General features: G+C 39.8%; 1 protein-coding gene across 3 annotated transcripts in view; it reads left to right on the forward strand.

Moving 5' to 3' along the window:
• NCKAP5 (NCK-associated protein 5) overlaps positions 1-14,691 on the forward strand; it is a 904,755-nt gene that overhangs the window by 762,270 nt on the left and 127,794 nt on the right. For all 3 annotated transcript variants that reach the window (XM_011970297.1, XM_011970296.1, XM_011970298.1), the window contains exon 10: positions 12,275-12,376. In XM_011970297.1, coding sequence (XP_011825687.1) covers positions 12,275-12,376 — 102 coding nt within the window. The remainder of the gene's footprint in view (positions 1-12,274; positions 12,377-14,691) is intronic.

Below are 14,691 nucleotides of genomic sequence, written 5' to 3' on the forward strand. Positions count from 1 at the left end.
TACACAAGTCAATAAATGTGATACACCACATAAACAGAATTAAAAACAAAAATCACATGATCATCTCAATAGATGCAGAAAAAGCATTCAGCAAAATCTAGCATCCCTTTATGATTAAAACTCTTAGCAAAATCAGCATATAAAGGACATACCTTTATGTAATAAAAGCCATCTATGACCATCCCACAGCCAACATAATACTGAATGGGGAAAAGTTGAAATCATTCCCTCTAAGAACCAGCAAAAGACAAGGATGCCCACTCTCACCACTCCTCTTCAACATAGTACTGGAAATCCTAGCCAGAGCAATCAGACAAGAGAAAGAAATAAAGGACATCCAAATTGGTAAAAAGGAAGTCAGACTGTCACTGTTTGCTGCCGATATGATCATTTACCTTGAAAACCCTAAGGACTCCTCCAGAAAGCTCCTAGAACTGATAACAGAATTCAGCAAAGTTTCCAGATACAAGATTAATGTACACAAATTAGTAGCTCTTTTATACACCAACAGCAACCAAGTGGAGAATCAGATCAAGAGCTCAACCCCTTTTACAATAGCTGCAAAAAAAATTAAATACTTAGGAATATACCTAACCAAGGAGTCAAAAGGCCTCTACAAGGGAAACTACAAAACACTGTTGAAAGAAATCATGGATGACTTAAACAAATAGAAACACATCCCATGCTCATGGATGAGTGGAATCAATATTGTGAAAATGACCGTACTACCAAAAGCAATCTACAAATTCAGTGCAATCCCCATCAAAATACCACCATCACTCTTCACAGAATTAGAAAAAAACAATTCTAAAATTCATATGGAACCCAAAAAAAAGCCTGCATAGCCAAAGCAAGACTAAACAAAAAGAACAAATCTGGAGGCATCACACTACCCAATTTCAAACTATACTATAAGACCATAGTCACTAAAACAGCATGGCACTGGTATAAAAATAGGCACATAGACCAAAGGAACAGATTAGAGAACCCAGAAATAAACCCAAATACTTACAGTCAAGTGATCTTAGACAAAGCAAACAAAAACATAAAGTGAGGAAAAGACACCCTTTTCAACAAATGGTGCTGGGATAATTGGCTAGCCGCATGTAGGAGAATAAAACTGGATCCTTATCTCTCACCTCATACAAAAATCAACTCAAGATGAATTAAGGACCTGAAACTATAAAAATTCTAGAAGATAACATTGGAAAACCCCTTCTAGACATTGGCTTAGGCAAGGATTTTATGACCCGGAACCCAAAAGCAAATGCAATAACAACAAAGATAAATAGCTGGGACCTAATTAAACTAAAGAGCTTTTGCACAGCAAAAGAAACAGCAGAGTAAACAACCCACAGAGTGGGAGAAAATCTTTGTAATCTATACATCTGACAGAGGACTAATATCCGGAATCTACAATGAACTCAAATAAATCAGTAAGAATAAAACAATCCCATCAAAAAGTGGGCTAAGGACATGAATAGAAAATTCTCAAAAGAAGATATACAAATGGCCAACAAACATGTGAAAAAAAAATGCTCAATATCACTAATGATCAGGGAAATGTAAATCAAAACCACAATGCAATACCACCTTACTCCTTCAAGAATGGTCATAATGCAAAAAACAGTAGATGTCAGAGTGGATGTGATGAAGAGGGAACACTTCTACACTGCTGATGGGAATGTAAACTAGTACAACCACTATGGAAAACAGTGTGGAGATTCTTTAAAGAACTAAAAGTAGGGCCAGGCGTGGTGGCTCACACCTGTAATCCCAGCACTTTGGGAGGCCGAGGCAGGTGGATCACAAGATCAGGAGATTGAGACCATCCTGGCTAACACACTGAAACCCCATCTCCACTAAAAATACAAAAAATTTAGCTGGGCATGGTGGCGGGTGCCTGTAGTCCCAGCTGCTCAGGAGGCTGAGGCAGGAGAATGGCGTGAACCCGGGAGACGGAGCTTCCAGTGAGCCAAGATCATGCCACTGCACTCCAGCCTGGGAGACAGTGAGACTCCATTGCAAAAAAAAAAAAAGAAAGAAAGAACTAAAAGTAGAACTACCATTTGATCCAGCAGTGCCACTACTGGGTATCTACCCAGAGGAAAACAAATCATTATTCAAAAAAGATACTTGCACACACATTTATAGCACAGTTCACAACTGGAAAATCATGGAACCAACCCAAATGCCCATTAGTCAATGAGTGGAGAAAGAAACTGTGGTATATATACACAATGGAATACTACACAGCCATGAAAAGGAATGAATTAACAGCATCTGCAGTGACCTGGATGAGATTGGAGACTAATATTATAAGTGAAGTAACTCACGAATGGAAAACCAAACACCCTGTGTTCTCACTGATATGTGCGAGCTAAGCTATGAGGACGCAAAACATAAGAATGATAGAATAGAGTTTGAAGACTTGGCAGGAAGAGCGGGAAGGGAGCAAGGGGTAAAAGATGACAAATATGGTGCAGTGTATACTGCTCGGGTGATGAGTGCACCAAATTCTCAGAAATCACCACTAAAGAACTTACTCATGTAACCAAATACCACCTGTACCTCAATATGGAAAATTAAAAATAAAACAAAATGTTGAATTAAATTTTTTAAAAATAGTAATAATGTAAACACTTAGCACAAGACCTAGCCTGCAAGTGAGCACTCTATAAATGTCCAATGTTTTTTTGCATAGTTTTATTTTTTCAGTTAGGTCCAAATTTACATATGGAATTATGCTTCCATGGAAAGAATGTAGAGATCTAAAAAGCAAATGAAATTGACAATACCAATCAAATACCAATAGTGGTAACAATGGAATAATAATAAGGAAAGCGTGATTTTGAGTAAATGAATGAATGATGTTTGAGTCTAGCAAACAAAGATATCACATTGTATTTAGAGGTAATTATTTTTTAATTCTATGCAGTTCATTTTACTGTCTGATTAATTTTTATTGTTATTTTAATAAGTTGTCTATAGCAAACCATCATTAACCAGATTTAACTGGGTAGAATTAAGAGCATGAACTCTGCAGTCAGACTGTCCAGGGTTCAGATACTATTTATGTGACATTAGGCAAGATTTTTTTAGCTCTGTATGTCAGTTTTTTCACCTGTAAGACAGGTATGGTAGTTCTTACTGTAGATTGCAATGAGGATTTAAAAGGATAACATACGTGAAACACATATTTAGTGCTAAAAAGAGCTCAATAAGTGTTCACAGCTATTATTGTCACTGTTATTATTATTATTTCCTTCCCAATTATCTGCCTCTAAAGCAGAACCTGGGAAGGAAAATCACCAAGGCAACATAATTCATTCGATGGGAGTTGCTCAAATTGTGGGCTTAACATTTAGGCAGAAATAAGCTACTTCCATAGGATTTGCCTTGTAAAAGATAGCAATGATGGTATCACGTCTCTCCCTTCATAGAAAAAGCAAGCAGACAGTGATAGGAAGAGCTTGGACTTAGAAGGAAGCAGGTCTGGGACAGAATCCTGGCTCTCCTGCTTCCTGAAATATATGTAGCATCGTGACTTCAGATGCCTTTCTTCGCTTCTGTCATCTTGGGTTCTTCATCTCTAAAAACTAAGATGACAGCTTCTTCCACACAGTAGTATGAAGATTCATGAGATTAGAATAGGGGAAGGACTTCACAGAGTGTCTCTTCCCCACACAGAGGAAGTGGTAATTCATTTCTTCCTAATAAGTGATACATTGAACTCTAGTGACCATAAGTGGAGCTTCCGATAGGTCTGGTAAAAATAGATCAAGTTTTGGGGGTTTTTTCCCCCCACTAATTAATCCTTTTAGTTTAGTGAAATCAGAGAGAAAAAATATATTCCCCCACATGTAAAAGACAAAATCTTCAGAAAGTCAGAACTTTTCAAAAATAAAGCTTGATTAAAAATGTAAAATGCAGTGTGGATAATTTTACAAAACAGCGGGGGCAATTGGAAAGCACTTATTAAAGTACCTGTTAAAGTAATTAGTGATGAAAATGGAAATTTCAGGGCACTTCTGTGTCTCTTAGATCCCAGAATAGGCTCAGGCTGTGCTGAATCACTTCCTCCCTTAGATCATATTCACAGAAGAAGACAAAAGGGAAGCTTCAGAGACTCAGGCTTGGCAAGCAAATGCGAGTCACTCTTCGGCTGTCCTCCTGCCCACAGGTCTGACTGGCCTGCCATGGGAGCCTGAACCTTCTGTCCTTTTTCTCAACATTCTGTCACTTTGCTGTTAGGTCTGAAATATTTCTGATTTTGTTTTGTTTTGTTTTGTTTTGTTTTTTGTAAAGACTTCAAACAAAGAGATTTGGGAGCTCTGCAGGAAGAGCTAAGTTCCTAAGTTGCACAGAATATTCTCTTACGTATACTTAACTGTGTGGTGAATACACTGGCCTCCACCACCTCTAGCTGCATGGCGCCCTGACTCTACTGTGATCTTGTTTGCATGTTCTGCCTTAAGAATTCTTGGATTTTTTTCTCCTTTGTGTGCTTGGTCTGCTCAGGGATATTGTCAGCTCTGTTAATGAGCTGCCTTGAGTCTCTCATAGCTCATAGTCATGACTCTGCACATAGTAGATGCTTCATAAAGCATAAAGCATAAATTAGTGTTGGACTAATTAGAGTGGAGGCTCTTGAGAGCAAGGTCTGCTGTTTTCATCCTCATCCATCCTCCCACTGGTGCTCACCCTGTGGGCCTCGGGGCACTGTTAATGGAATTGCAGCAGATAAGGATTGGTATGAGATGCTCTGGTCATCAGTCTAACCTGCAGAGACCATGAATAAACTTTCAAATCACCAAACCAAATGCTGCTCCCTTAGGTAGCCACTGGATAATCAGGCTGTCATGGAAGTGGGGACCCTTGAAGAAGGTTTTGAATATAGCTGTGGAATAATTGTTTCAAAAATATTTTATAACCTTGGGTCCTGAAGAAGTAGAAAAGAGATAGAGCCATATCATTTGCCAAAGCACCATCCAGAGCTAAACAGAATGCACTCAGGGCAGCTAAACATTGATATGCAAGGCAAGTCCAAAAGTTGTCAGGGAAAATAATAATTGCAACAAGGACTGTTGCAGATGGCTAAAAAAAATTAGCTGTAAAACTTTCACACACTGAAGTGAGATCAAGTTATGATGGACATTTTTTTAAAGGGTCTCTAGAAGAACATTCGGAAGGCACACTGTCACGTCAGCAGGAAGGCTGAACGCAGATATTATGTTTTATCTTTGCAGCCCAAAATGGAAATAATGGCATAATTAATTAAACATCAGCTTTTATCCAAAAAGATTTTGTCCTGGTCTCAAATTTTTGTGAATCTAAGAAATGACCATATAATACTCAGTTATATAATATGCAGTTATGTAATATTCAGTTTTATAATAAATTCTTAATGGAATAGAATGAAACTTGTGAAATGTGAACCTAGGGATCTGCCACAATCTCTCTTGATGGGATTCTGGAGGGACTGATGAAAAATCACACTTCTGAGTGTGGCAAAAATGTAAGTCTAGCATGTGAATAAGGCAAAACTTTGGGGTTTTTATGGAAGATCATTTGGCTTCCACAGAAAAATTATTTTCTTCAGGCTCCAAGCTGTTTTAGAAAACTTCCTGGAACTTCCTTTTGGAGATCCTTATGCATACCTGTGAAATTGCCTTATTACCCAACAGAAGGAACAAAGCTTATTCACCTGAGTGTGCCTATTCAGGGTCATATTTAAAATGCTTCTCTTAAACATGCACCAAATCCTCTAGAAAACTGAACTGAACAGGAAATCAGAGGAAGTTAGCAATATCAAAAGATACTCAGGAGATTTCATAATAACTCACTCCAGGTTTGCTTCCCTTGTGTTGGGCCATCAAACCCTGGGCCCAGAGCCCACCTAGGACAGAGTTGAGGAAGCAGAAATGGGGCTCTAGGAAGCTTTCTAGAAGCTGTGAGGTGAGAACAGCTCTCCAAAGTGGAGACGATTTGAAAACAAAACTAAAGCTGAAAAAGCAGTAAGTTCTTCAGCCGAGAAATCAACCCAACATCCAGGCCACTAGATTTGAGAGAGGGTGATCCCTACACATGGCCAGGTCCAAATAAGCAGCCAGCCAAGTTGACAAGGCGCAGCAGAGCCCAGAGAGACAGTGGGCTAGAGCAGGTGAGGACTCACCGAGACGGGGAGAGGCCAGGGCAGCTGTTGGCGTCCCTTCTCTCGGGTCAGGTGCTGAACAGTTAAAACTTCTCTTTTGTGCAGATATTTGGCTTTTAATAGTTGGAGGGGCTGGATTCGGTGGTTCATGCCTGTAATCCCAGCACTTTGGGAGTCTGCGGCAGGTGGATCACCTGAGGTCAGGAGTTCGAGACCAGCCTGGCCAACATGGTGAAACCCTGTCTTTACTAAATAGCCAGGTGTGGTGGTACATGCCTGTAATCCCAGCCACTCGGGAGGCTGAGGCAGGAGAATCACTTGAACCCAGGAGACAGAGGTTGCAGTGAGCCACGATCACGCCATTGCACTCCAGCCTGGGTGACAGAGCGAGACTCTGTCTCAAAAAAAAAAAAAAAAAAAGGGGGAGACTAATTATATTCCTGATTATGGTGGTAGATTAATTCTCTCACCAAATCTGAATGAAGAGAAGAGAACCATGGTGAAATGATCCCTTTTGTACTTTCCTCTCTACTTCTAAAGCTGAGTTAATAACTTCTAAAATCCTGACATGAAAAATTTCATACATTCCTCTTCAACCTTCAGGAAGTACATCAGTAAATGCAAAAGCTGCTCACCGATCTATTTTACTTGATTTGTCCAGCATGGTTTCTTGTGTTGCCCAAATTTCTTAGATGAGCTATTTTTTTAACCTCAACTTGCATCAATAAATAAGGACTCAGTGTCTTCCTGGCCTTAGCAGTCACTGCCTTAAAATTAAGACATCACCATGGTGCTGAGTAAAAATCTAGAGGCAGAATTCTATCAAGTGCAACAAGCCTTCACGGAGCATCCGAGGAACTGAGGAAAATCAAATGGAAAACCCTGGCCCTCCAGCCCAGCTCTGAAAGGCTCAAATGCACCTCAGTCTCCAGTCTCTGCTGCCGTCATTAACTAGAGAGCTGCAGAATCAGTCACTACCACCCTGAAGGGTCCACTCCACCTTCATCCTGCCAGATAAAGGACAGCCAGTCCTTGGCACAGTCTGTTGAGGGAGATATATCTCTGCCTCGAATTACAGATACAGAACTGCACAGAGAACATAAGACTGACTGACTGAAGGCAAGTGAACCCACCAAATATTACCCACCCAATGTGTGGTTCAGGCACTGACTGCACTGGCATTGTCAGGTCCCCAAAGCTTAGCTTGGTATTTTGCACCTGTATGAGGCATGCGTTCTGTTATAAATTGTGACACATCGTAGCTCTTCACACGATCTCCTAACCCCTGCCCTTGCATATAGTGACAGAAAGCAAGTCTCTTTCCTGTGAATCTTCAGTGGGGATGTCACCTTGGGCTGTTGACGTAGGCGCTACATATCCATGTGTAAATACCTGTATATCAGTACATGTGTGTGCACATATGTACACATATGAAATATATACATAGAAACATGCATATTTCTTGAGTGGCTGTCCTGTAGGCTGCAGAGAGAGCTGTGTCAGCCAGGTCAATGTCAGCAATAACAACAAACTCCAAATGAATCATGGCCCAAAATTCAGTATAAGTTGATATCTTCCTCATGTCAAGTCCAAAAAGACTTTCTTTTCCCAGAGTAGCTTTCTTCCAGTTGAGACTTTAAGAAGCCAAACTCCTTATACCTGGTTGGCTTCATCTTCAACAAGTGGCTTCCAAGGTTGCTGTGCTGAGTTGGCTGCATCAAGCCAGTAGGAGGATAAAGAGCATGGAAGACTATTTGAGGGAGGTATTCCTGGGCCCGGCAAGAAAGGACAGATGTCACTTTTGCTCAGGCTCCATGACCTAGAACTAAATATGTCATGTAGGCACACCTGACTGTAAAGGAGGCTGGGAAATGCAGGCCAGCCACGCACCCAGCAAGAAGAGGGCCAAGATTTCCAAGGTTTTGTGACACCCAGCTCGTCCCTGCCACTGGGACAATGTAGAAATTAAGGGATTGGCCTGCATTTTCCTGGAACTGATCGTCCTGTTAGGAAGATAGAACCTACACAGAGAACAACTCAGTAAGAGTGCACTTTGGATAAAGGACCGAAATGAGAGGCGGTCCAATCCCTCAAGGCAGGGAATCCACTGTGGGTTAGAGAGGATAGATGACTTTACAGGGAGGGTTTCAGTGTCGTCCTGAATACTGGACAGGATCTAGGGGCAGGAGGAGGAGGGTGTGCCATGGAAAAATGGACCAAAGATCAACTCAGATGGGGGAGGGGCACATTCCAGAGACTGAAGCCAGTCTGACAGGGAGGGTTAGACCATCACCGTCAAAGGAAGCATCTGAGTAAAAAGATCCCTCACTTACCTCTGGTTTGAGAATGTGTGAAATTAGGAGTCTCTATCTCCGAAACCCAGTTGAATCTCAGTTACTGACACAGTGTGACAGATGACGCAAGGCCTATTTCAAACCCATACTGAGTAGTCCTGCTACTTTTCATGCCTAAAACAAACCAAGTATGTCTAACTCCAGAATTCATTGGGAGATGCAGATTAAAGATAAGAAGTTTAAAGTATTTCCGATGAGATTTTATTCAGATGAACACTAACAGTAAATATGAACTATACATGGGTATGTGATGGAGAATTTGCCCTCTAAGCTGGGGAGCTCCTCTTAAGAGGTCATGGCCTTCTTATGTCAGTTATGCTCTTTTTGACAGTGATTTAATTAAATTTCTCATGTATACATTCTACCTATTTTTCACTGAAGCACGAGTAATATAACATCAATATACAAAGTGATGCTATACACACACACGCCTGTGTATTATATATATATGATGAAAATATAAGCCTATTTTAAAAATTCTTATCATAAGAAATGTAGTCTCTATGGCATTGTGTGCTTTCATAGTTATTTAAGGGAAGTTGTGTGAAGTTGTGTGATATTTACCTATCATTTCCTTGCCTATAGCCTTAACACAAAAGTAGATTTTATTATGCTTGAGATGATAGGTAATCCAGTTACCCTGATTGGATCATTATACATTGTATACCTGTGTTAAAACATCACATGCACCTCTATAAATATAAACAACTATTTTGTACCCATAATAATTAAAAATTTTTAAACATAAAATAATAATTAAAAATGTAAATGGTTTTTTAAAAAATGTAAACAGATTTTATTTTCTTCTAAGTCAATTTTTATTTGCCTTATATGTATGAAAACTATAACAATGAATGATTCATTTGTGCCTTATTATCTAAGAAATTACCTACCATCAACTGTCAGGTATAACAATCAACTAACCTGTGTGAATTTCAGCATATTATCCTATTTGTTTTCCCTTCTTACTATGACAGTGCCTCTCTCTACCTGTGGTAGTGGATTAAATAGCCACTTCTGTCTTTCTTTTTCCTGAAAATATACACTTATTGATGCCTATAATTCTGTCATTGGATGTTGTGACTTTATTAGGAATTTTATTTAACTTCACCTTTTATTTTAGATTCAGGGGGCACATGTGCAGGTTTGTTCCATGGGTATATAGCATGATGCTGGGTTTTGGATGCAGGTCCCTTCACTCAGGTAGTCAGCACAGTACCCACTACGTAGTTTTTTAACCCATTCCCCCCTTTCTTTTTCCCCATCTATTAGTCTACAGGGTCTGTTGTTCCCATGTTTATATCCATGTGTGCTCAGTGTCTAGCTTCCACTTCTAAGTGAGAACATGCAGTATTTGGTTTTCTGTTTCTGAATTAATTCACATGGGATTATGGCCTCCTCTAGCGGGATTCGTGTTGCTGCAGAGGACATGATTTCATTCTTCTTCATGGCTGTATTCTGTGGTATATATGTACCGTATTTCTTTATCCAATCCACTACTTATTGGCACCTACGTTGATTCCATGTCTTTGCTACTGTAAATAGCGTGGCAATGAACATGTATCTGCTTGTATCTTTTTGGTAGAATGATTGATTCTCCCTTGGGGACGTACCTAGTAATGGACTGATGAATCAAATGGTAGCTCTGGTTTAAGTTTTTCCATCTTTCTTTAGCAGATGAGGGATCTGAGACTAAGAGGTTCAGTTACATTCCTGAGATCCTGTAGAATGTATACCTTCAACAGGGCTAGAACTCAGGTCTCCTGGCCCTTGCCCCAGGACCTCTCCTTTCTCCCATGCAGACCTTCCCTGTTTCAGTGAAGGGAAGGGACTCATTTGGATAAAAGCCACTGAAACAGCCTTGAGGAGGGCAGGCTTTTAGATGCATATATGCATACAGTAGGTGAAAGCATGACATCATGTATCTGAGAAGTAATAATGAAGTGCATTCATGAACTGAATAAGTCAGATAGCTAATCCATTGAGGCCTCTTCTCTCAAATCACATGATATACCACTCAAAATCATTTCTTTTGTTGAATGTCATTTCCCATAACTTCTTGTCCTGTTTGCATATTGATAAATGTACTCTTAGGTCTCACAACATTGAAATTCTTTTGGCACTCTCTCAATCTTTAAAACTTATATATGGGTGAGTCAAATATAAAGACGTCTTTTTGTTTATAGACTACAACAAGCACTAATGGGCTGCTTACTAAGTATGATGCATTTTGTCAGGTCCCAGAGATTACAAGATGAGATAAATTCTATCTTTGCCCCCAGGGAAGTCAGATTCTAGAGCTTGAAGATTATAGGATCAGGATTCTAAAAACTGTCCAGAAACAATGTCATGGTTTTGGTTACCTATGGAGGTCTTAGCTCTGCTGAAGAAATTTGGATTTTCAAAGCAACAGGCAATCAGTGTAGAAATTATTTTCTTTTTTTGTGAAAGGACCTCCACAGACACACAAATGGAAGGTCCACGGAGAAGGAGAACTGGCCAACCCACAACAGCAAAAAAGTACCTTTACACTTGCAGGAGGATGGAATGCAGCCCTGTCACAATGCCGTCCTTCAGGAGGAGCTGCATACATGTTTGTGGAATAATCAAGTAACCAAGTACTCAGGGCTCTCACAGAAGTTCAGCCTAAAGAGAGTCGAATGGGGAACAGAGAGAATGTGGCTCGTTTTAGTGGAGTTTGTAGTCCCTGCTGACTACATGGTAGATATGCTGGGACAGAGTGACCTGTGGGACAGCCCTGCCCTCTAAGAGGATTCTAACATTGCTTAGTGGCAAAGAAGCAAAGGCATTTCGTAGATCAGCATCAGTGTGCAGCAGGGCCTCTCCAGGGGGAAAAAGTAGAAAAAACTTTTCAGAAGTGAGAGAGGCACGCTTAGCCGCATTATTTACTTACTCAATTAGATTTTTTTAGCATCTGGAGCCACAAAAGTTGTAACCAAGACAAGCCAGGCTATAAGTGCCATTTTCAAAATGTCATCGCCTAGCAGAAACATTAGGCATAAATCATGAGTTTTATTGTATTTGCAATTAAACAGATCAAATTTAATGTCCACAGAAAAGCCTTAGTAATTAGTATCAAGATTAATACAGTGAAATGTCTCTGGCTTAGCAGGCCTCCCAAACAAGACTGAAATAAAGAATTCAGTATATAATTGAATAGCACGTGAATATTAATGTACAAAATCCTCAGAGTCCCCAGGTCCCCAATGCAATTATTTTCTATTCACATTAATTGTTCCTAACAGATGACATTAATGACTTTGAGCTAAAATGTGTCCAAGGGAAGATTTCACAAGATCAATGCTGTTTAGAAATAAGGTCACTTTTATAATTATCTGCTCAGATTTTAACCACTGCTCAACATAATAAGGTGAACTTGGTGATTGGTTTTCTTAATGTGAATATCAAATGTTAATTTTCATACTACCCAATAAATATATCAGAGTATTCATAGTTTTCCTACTGCTTATTTTTTAACTACTACTTATATTTTTCTACGACGTATCTTCCAAGGCAGACTGACAGACTGTAAAAGCATGATTATTGTTTACAAAATGTAATTTGCATACCCACATACATCTACGTGTATGGAACACTGATAAACTAGAATAAACTTTTTAAAATTAGGACATGTATTATCTAATTTGGAAATGCCAACTCTTTTGAGATTTAACTGTCCAAGGCAGGATTTTGAAACAAGTAATTAAATTATCGCTATTTAATGTTTCTGCTTGATTTTACCTAGAAACTTCACTCACGCCTCTTGGATCTTTCATCCGGAGATTTGCTTTCAGAGGTGGAAAGAAGCCGAAGTCTGACGCAGTCACGAACTGATGCTGAGCTGCACGTGAGTTTCCCAGTTGCCTTCAGAACACTTGTTTCGGTTGTTATTTTCCTTCCATCAACTGTGATGTCACAAGCGAACCGTAAAGCACATCCTTGAAGCATTGTCAGGCAGATAAAAATACCTTCCTTTCTTGTGTTCTCTGAAATTCAATATCATGTCCCCCAGCTGATATAGTAAGCAGAAAGTGTCATTCTCCACAGAAATATCATAAATCTTGGTTTTGTCCCCAAGACACCTTTTTTGGATATTGATTATATCTCAGAGTCTCTGAGAAATGGTCAAGGAGCTTTTTATTAAAACCCACATCCCATATTATTCATCCTACTTTTATGATATATTATGTATGAACTTTTAAAAATTCATGGGCTCTGCATTTTTTTCCTCTAGCTGGGGTTAGCTTTGTGCTTATTTGGCAAAACTTTAACCAGCATGGCTTTTTAACTCTCATTGACATAAAAGGAGTAACTTGAAAAAACACAATTGCCAAATAAATATATAATGAAAAATGTAAGGCTTAAAACAATGACATGAACATTTGTGGATCACTGTTTTTTTATTTTACTGAATAATTCTATCAGTGTAGATAGACCATTAAATGAAAATATTCTCAAGTTAGATTTGAATTGAATTTCAGTGGAATGTTGTCACTTTAAACATTTATAAAGACCTAATGGCATCCAATCTATAATATAGCCTTAAGGTCAAGAGTTTTTTTTGTTTTGTTTTGTTTTGTTTTGTTTTGTTTTGTTTTGTTTTAAGTGTGGAGTTTTTATTTAAAAATGGGAAGAATGAAACCCTGGGCTTAATTTTTTTTTTTTTTTTTTTTTTTTAAGACGGAGTCTCACTCTATTGCCTTGGCTGGAGTGCAATGGCACGATCTCAGCTCACTGCAACCTCCGCCTCCTGGGTTCAAACGATTCTTCTGCCTCAGCCTCCTGAGTAGCTGGGATTACAGGTGCCCACCACCACACCCAGCTAATTTTTGTATTTTTAGTAGAAACGGGGTTTCACCATGTTGGTCAGGCTGGTCTTGAACTCCTGACCTTGTGATCTGCCTGCCTCGGCCTCCCAATGTGTTGGGATTACAGGCATGAGCCACTGCACCCGGCCAGCTTCATTCTTTATCTCTATTTTTTAACTAAAATTGTAGATTTTCTACAGCATTTCTCACAGTAAGAATGTTCAAAGTATATGAATCATTCAGGGTAGTAATCTAAAAATAAACAATGAGGAAAATACACTTTGGATAGCGCAGAAGACAGGTTGTATTTTTGCCTGTTAAATCAACATAATTAAGATAATGTTGCAAGAGAAGCTAATACACATTTTTTATGAAGAATTTTAAGAAGAATCACTATTACTGATGACAACTCGCTGGGATTCATGGGGTTCTGTGTATCTCTGGGAGCTCTGCTCATTGCCAGAGGGCTCACTTGGCATCATGGCATGATGGCTTGGACTTGGGCAGGGCATCAGAATGGTATATTGACAGGGCAACTTGGGCAAGGTATGAAAACCTCAATGCCTCAGTCTTCCCTTTTAGAAAATGAGGATAATGATATTTCTATTTCAGAGAGTTGTGGCGAGGATTAAATGAGATAACACAGGAAATGTGTGTACACAGTGCCTGCTAACAATATTGCAACAATCATAAGATCTCTGTCCCTTTGGCCCTCTTCAGTTCTCTTAATATGTGGTACCATGCCACACCCACAGCAAACCACAGCAAAGGTAGAAATGATCACTGAGACAGGGCTCTCCTAATATGTCTCTCCAGGATCCAGAAGCTCACATCAGTGATCTCTGGTAACAAAGTCCATCCACGTTTGGCTATTGCCTAATGTAGTTACTACTTAGGCACCAGGCATCAGGAAATGAGAGGATATCAGGAAGTGTAAAACAGGGTCCTGTATAGGGAGACCATGAACTCACTGATGGCTTAGTTGAAGAGCCAAGACACATGTGTGTGTCTGTGTGTGTGTGTGTGTGTGTGTGTATATATATATAGTTGTTGTTGAGATGAAATCTCACTCTGTTGCCCAGGCTGGAGTACGGTGGTGTGATCTCAGCTCACTGCAACCCCCACCTCCCTGGTTCGAGCAATTCCCCTGCCTCAGCCTCCCAGGTAGCTGGGATTACAGGTGCACGCTACCACGCCTGGCTAATTTTTTTGTATTTTTTAGCAGAGACGGGGTTTCACCATGTTGGCCAGACTGGTCTCAAACGCCTGACCTCAGGCAATCCACCCACCTCAGCCTCCCAAAGTGCTGGGATTGCAGGTGTAAGCCACTGCACCCAGCCTCTGTCTCTCTCTC

The sequence above is a fragment of the Mandrillus leucophaeus genome, unplaced genomic scaffold, assembly GCF_000951045.1.
Source record: "Mandrillus leucophaeus isolate KB7577 unplaced genomic scaffold, Mleu.le_1.0 Scaffold94, whole genome shotgun sequence".
Taxonomy (NCBI): Eukaryota; Metazoa; Chordata; class Mammalia; order Primates; family Cercopithecidae; genus Mandrillus; species Mandrillus leucophaeus.